The sequence below is a fragment of the Cryptomeria japonica genome, chromosome 2 (genome assembly GCF_030272615.1).
Source record: "Cryptomeria japonica chromosome 2, Sugi_1.0, whole genome shotgun sequence".
Taxonomy (NCBI): Eukaryota; Viridiplantae; Streptophyta; class Pinopsida; order Cupressales; family Cupressaceae; genus Cryptomeria; species Cryptomeria japonica.
The window spans coordinates 36,467,731-36,474,131 of NC_081406.1; the positions used below are offsets into that span (position 1 = coordinate 36,467,731).

Consider the following 6,401-nt stretch of genomic DNA (forward strand, 5'->3'; position numbering starts at 1 on the left):
GGTGGTGCTGCGGGTGGGGTGAGGGGGTTGTTAAAGCATATTTTTCTATTAATTATTTTTTTAGAGCTAGTTATGCTATTTTTCTTATGTTCACTCATAAGTGCTTATTTTAGTTGTGCACCTAGTTTAGTTTTTATGCATCTAGTTTAGCTAGAGTTGAGCTTTATTTAGCTCCTCATGCTTGCACTTTAGTTGTCCTAAATTTAGCTATGTGCTTTCTTTATAAGCACCTCATTGTACAATTGTAGTTCAAGCTTTTGCTAGAAATTCTCATGAAGAGTGGAGCTATAAGGTTGTGTGAATTTTGTAGACTTGTTGGATAGCTAGATAGAGTTTCCTATTAATAGTACTAGCCTTGGAATCGAAACTTGGTTGCTTGTGGTTAGTTAAGCCATGTGGTGAGGTCTTGTCCTCAGTAGCAATTGTACATGTACATTAGATAGTTGTGATATTTTTGGTCATTACATACATGGCAATTGATGTTCACGTGGCTCATGTATCTATATAGATGTGTGTGTTGTGGGTTCAAGACCTAGGCTTGGTGAGTGTGTAGAGAGGATCTAATGAGACCTATTATTTTTGAAGGATTATGTACCAATACTAGTACATTATCCTTAGTTGTTTGTAGGCTTCCAAGAGTAAGCCTAATCTTATTGGGTGAGAATATAATATCCACATTTTATTTTTAATTATATAAGCAAGATGCTAGGGTATTGAACCCTTTAAAATAAAATGCTACATGGGAAAAATAAAGCATACCATCAAGAGGCTATTAACAATGCACTAACAACATATTAGAGTTCAAATTTTGTAACAAGAACATAAATAGAGCAAAGAAAAACATAGAACTTGAGCGAAAAATAACTCCAAAACACAAAAATTAAGCAAAAAGCTCTCTCTTGTCTTCAATTATAGGAAACTTATAACATGGTTAAAGTAGTGTTTGCCCCATATTTTGACATGACGTTTGAGCTCCATTTCTTGTTGTTACTTTTAGTGATTATTGGTGATTTAACTACACCACTATTATTAACAGATTTGATTAAAATTATTGATTATGCATTTGATGTCTTCTATCATACTATCTATAGATGATTTGTAAAAGATGTGACTTTTTGTTTCATAATATTGTGATATGTTACACATTGATTAATGTGTCTACCATACATATTGCATAGTATGTCGTGTGTCTAGATGTAATTGTATCTTATATCAAATACAATAACACTAGTAACTATAGTAACAAATATAATAGGCTAACCACCAAGGCTATAGCTATTCTGGCTCCAAAATGTTATATTCGTACATAGGGTTATATGACATTCGCATGTTATCGACCGTTGATAACACGGTTAACCGCTGTGATTTTCACAAATGTCATATAACACGACGTACGAATATAACATTTTGGTGCCAGAATAGCTGCATCAACTACCACATATAACAATGTGTTTTATTAGAGAATAAATGTGCGAGGGAGAGAATGGGGAATTTATATTACTTTTGAAAATTATAATAGGAAGCCTAATAGCAGTAACAATAATGGAGAGGCCGCCCATTAATGGGGGGCAGCAGAAGCAGGAGAAGAAGCTGACAAAGGATGTTGTGGGTTGTTAGCAGCACGCATCTGCACCACTTTTTTGTGGGAATTAGAATGGATGCAGCTCACAAAAGTTGGGCTATTTGCCGGTCTATACTCTGGATACAAGCTCCCAGACCTGTACCGAACACCACAAGCATTACACAGTGTTTTTGGGCCCATCGGCCCCTGTCTCCACTGCGGGGTTTTGTGCGTTGCGCAATGCATGCATCTCCTAATGGTTGCCCTCTTACTCTTCGCCTTTTCCACCCCTCTTCTCTTGCTGCGCTTGCGTCTTGGTATAACCATACTGAATACTTCTTTCTTCATTTTCTCCACTTCCTTCTCTTCAAACTCACGCAGCCATTGCACCACTGTGTCCTCCTCTTCCAGCTGAAACAACCAAAAACAAAAAAAACCCACTCCCATAAGGTCACAAACTTGAACAATCCTTCTGATTCTTTACCTACAACTTTACACCCTGAGATAAAAGAATGACCATATTAAATCATATAGCACTCGTTCTACATTCTGGTGAAAGATCATAGAATGTGATTCGAAAGATTGATAGTAAATAAGCAATACACAATCAATAGAAAAAAATAGTTAACAGTTATAAAAACTCAATATCATTAATCATATTTTGTGAAGAACTTACTGTTGAAAATTGAAAAATCTCTGAGTTAAGTTGGGCAAGAGAAGCGCTGGAAGAATCGATGCCATTGTTATTGAAGAGAAGCTGCTCTGACGTGCTATCCCAAATGGTGGCTCCTATGATGTTGTCAGAAAGCTCGAATAAATCATCCGCCATTGGAAACTCCACAAATAAGTCATCTGCTATAGTAGAGGCCTCACCAGTGGAATCATCAGAGTTGAAATAAGAAAAAAAACTGGTCTCCAATTCCAAATCCATGATTGAGTTCCCAAGTAGACTGAATTGGGCAGATTTGCAGAGTGGTGGTACCGACCGATTTTTAGATGCGGTTTCTAGCAAGTGGATTCCAACGTGTTTTAAATGGATGTTAACGGATGCATATGTTGATGTGCTTAGTGCCGTGTTGAGGTCCCATGAGGTCCCATGGCAGTACAGTTTGTCAGATGGAATTATCAACTTTATATCACATGGTCCCTGATTCATGTTTTTTAAGTGATTGAGGAAATTGGTTTTCTTTGAGCGTACCGATCTTGGTTGAATTCAATTGTTGGGTCGATTTCGTTTGTATACGATTCATATGAATATGATGAAATTGATTTCCTTTATTTGGTATGGTGGGGACTTCATCGGCTATTAACAAAAATGAGTTATCATGTATGGTTTGGTTTAGGTTTGATTGGTATGTTAGGATTGTGGGTTCTCTTATAAGGAAATGACTATCTCATCATCAGGATGTACTATTGCACTCATGGTGGATGCTACATAACTGAAGTTTTGACTTTTCATCAATGAGGATCATTTGCAGCTTGTTCAGTGTACCATCGCCTCAAATAAATAATAGCAATCTTTATTGATGAGAAGTCAAAACTTAAATTATGTACATCCATTCCCCTTCTACAATGTGCATATATTTTCCTATTGGGTCTAGTTGGAGTTGGTTTCAATTATAAGGTGGATTTGACCGTTGCATCAAGATTTAACCAAATGAATTTCTTATCAAGTATTCAAGTAAGTGTTGGATGTGATCTCCATGTAACTTAAATGAAATACATTCCATTGTTGAGTTTGATTTGGTTAAGGTTAGATCCCTAAGTACTTTATATGTTTCCCTTCTAAGTATGTGAATTCTCTTACTATTTATAATTGGACCTTGGTTTGATCCCTAAATAATTTTAACATTTTACAAATTTTACATTAAATATAATTAATGAGATTTAATCCTCATATCAATAATGATGTAGACCCTCAAGACAAACAAAATTGAACTATCTAAAATAACTAGTAATGATTTATTGTAATTTAGTCCAAACAACTATGTAGGAACCTATACTATCTCATACATGATTTACTTAAATGGCTTTAGGGAGCACCTTAATCAAAAAATAAAATCATTCTACTACTTTATAATATTATGTAAAAAATTAAGAATCATTTCGCACTTTTATTAAAGAAATGTCTAAGACAAAAACAAATTCTAACTTATTTATATTTTTCTCTTTTGGTAATTTGAAAATCTAAAGTTACTTTTATGATGATTATTTTTTATTTAAAAAAAAAATCAAATTTACTTATATATGAGAGCTTTGATGGGATGCAAACTTTTTTCTTTTTTGTAATTGAAAAAATATACCCTCTTGAGTTTAGATTCACTCCTTTAGTGCACCATATATTTTCAAAATTTAAGTTAGCCTTATATTTTTGTATTATTATAATTTATCATCAATAAATTTAAGTTGGCCTAGTGATGGAGAGCTTGTACTCTTAACAAATAGGCCACACGTTCAAATCCTGTAAGGGTTAAGGTATGTTCACCTCATTTGTATCAAAATTAGATGTCTCTCGCAAGGAATACAAGGTAGTCTCATATTACTATAAGCCATTTGTCGACCCATAAATAGATCACCTAGTATCGTGGACTATAAGAGAATCAATGTACTACATATTTATAAAGGTAGTAGTATACATATGGGTACATATATGTATAGATATTAATTGCCATGTGACAATTTATCTAGATGCATATTGCTATGTGGTAGTATATAAGAATGTGCGTGTGTGTGCACCCACATACGCACACACACCCGCGCGCACACACACACGCACATCTCTAAATGTATTAGCTACAATTCTCTATGCAAGCCCTTTCTAATTCTCTTATAGCTACTTTAATTAATTCTCAATGTAAGAGTGAGTTGTTTGCATGACTATCTATTCATTTGGATTGAGTCCTATGATATGTGATAGATATATTCCTTCTTAAAAAAAGTTGGAGTGTCGTGCTTGTGTAGCAATCACATGTAAAAATTTAACACTAGAAAAAGTTAACATGCATTTGAGTTTTCTTAGAATAAATTTTAGTTCTACCTAGAGTAGCTTTACAAGGGTCAAATTTTTATGTGGTTGATAATAAGCAAGGTGAGCTTCTCATGTAGGATGGGAAAATTGGGGATTTTTTGGTGCTATAAAAAATAAAAATCAAGTGACATTCAGAGGTAACATGACAAGAACATAATTATTTTATGCTTCAAGTGATTCAATAAGGTAAAGTGATAACCATAAATAATTTTAAATCAACCCTCTAGGGTGACATACCTCATGGTCAAATTAGAAATTGTCACCCATAAAGGTTTTATCTAGAAGTTCCTCTTTTCATCTCTTTTGAAGAAGAATTGCATAACTTCTTCTCCAACTTTCCCATCTTTGAAAATTTTTCTTTTGTCCATAGAGAGCCCAAACATCCAAGTGATTATATCCTTATTGATAGTCATTTCCCACCTAAATTCCAAACTATCTATGTTGTCCTAGGTTCTCTCCATAATTCTATTAGCTTTAGGGTTATTCCATGGAGATTTTTCAAATACTAGGTAAACCTTCCTCCTCGAAAACCTTTGATATGTTGGGCTTTTTTTTCTTTATACCAACACTGTTTGCAATTTACGTTTGATTTATGTCTCTTTCCATCCTTTATAGACTAACGATCAACCTCCACCTAAGGACTCCACTCTTGTTGCAGTCGTTCTTTTTAATCATCTCCCTTCTTATCTTCTTTCTTAACACAACAATGTCTCTATCCAAAGACTTCCAACTTGGGAAAGTAAAAACGCCCACCAAATGTGTGATCTTGATTCAAATTATTAGGGGAGTTATCCATAAAGTCATTCTAATATATGTAAACATTTGAAAGACTTTTTTTGCTTGAAATGTGCCGGTAATTTAATCCTCCCAATACTTCAAAGTATCACTTGTCACTCCTAAATTAAAAAAAAACATCAACCACCATATTTCCTTCATGAAGAACATGGGATTTAAATTAATCTCTTTGACCTATTAAGATATCTCAACATTAATGTAGCATCATAAATTGTAACCCCTTACACTTCTACACTACTTTTTGTGCCCTTGCCTTAGTGAGTTTCCTCCTAGCTGTCTTCCAAGTGTATATTTGGCCTTTATACTGCAAAACTAAAGTCATATATTTATGTGGTGATTTGAAACCCTGTATTGTGATCGACTGCACCTAATTCATACTCGATTCACCTTGTTTTGGGTGGACAAGGGCATTTGGGCATCCTTGTCCCCCAAATATGGGCCTTATTTTTAATATGTCAGTGCTTGGTTCCCGATCCTGATACTTCAATATGACCATTGGAGGTTGGCCTAATTTAAGAATACCTTAAGAACCATATATAAGAGCATCCTTTTAATTCATTTTAGCATCCACTAATATCATCACACATCCACATCTTTAAGAATCTATCTACAAGCATCAAGTGATATTTCATTCCATTATATGTTTCAAGCATTATGGAGGAACAAGTTACAACAATATTCATGAAAGCATATTTTTCATGATTGATTTTATTTATGTCTTGCCATGTTATTGACCTCAACACTTGTGATCACATTCAAAGACCATTTCATCATCAACCATCATCAATTACAACAAGATTGAGATCTGGAGACAACCAATATAAATTTGAGAAGAGCAGTAAAAAATGAATAGAACCAAATTTTGCAGAGACGAAAAGGTGAGGACAATGGTACCCAAGCACCATTGTCCCACATTTTTAACTCCAAATTTTGGACATAGGTTCTGGTGCAGTCAAGGTAGGGAGATCCAATGAAGGACATCCCTGCCTTGCACCTCATAACACAAAATTCCATGCA

General features: G+C 34.5%; 1 protein-coding gene across 1 annotated transcript; it reads right to left on the minus strand.

Moving 5' to 3' along the window:
* Positions 1 to 1,528: 1,528 nt before the first annotated feature.
* Positions 1,529 to 2,525, minus strand: LOC131047385 (GATA transcription factor 6-like). Its single transcript, XM_057981246.2, has 2 exons — positions 2,238 to 2,525; positions 1,529 to 1,972 (listed from the first exon to the last, which is right to left on the minus strand). The coding sequence occupies exons 1-2, from the start codon at positions 2,490 to 2,492 to the stop codon at positions 1,559 to 1,561; spliced, it is 669 nt and encodes a 222-aa protein (XP_057837229.2). The 5' UTR covers positions 2,493 to 2,525; the 3' UTR covers positions 1,529 to 1,558.
* Between the last annotated feature and the right edge of the window lie 3,876 nt (positions 2,526 to 6,401).

What these genes read in the sequence shown, in the direction of transcription:
- LOC131047385 (XM_057981246.2), bottom strand. Translation starts at nt 2,492, where the DNA reads ATGGATTTGGAATTGGAGACCAGTTTTTTTTCTTATTTCAACTCTGAT. An exon ending in AGATTTTTCAATTTTCAACA is followed by an intron (nt 1,973 to 2,237) that starts GTAAGTTCTTCA and finishes TGGTTGTTTCAG; the next exon opens with CTGGAAGAGGAGGACACAGT.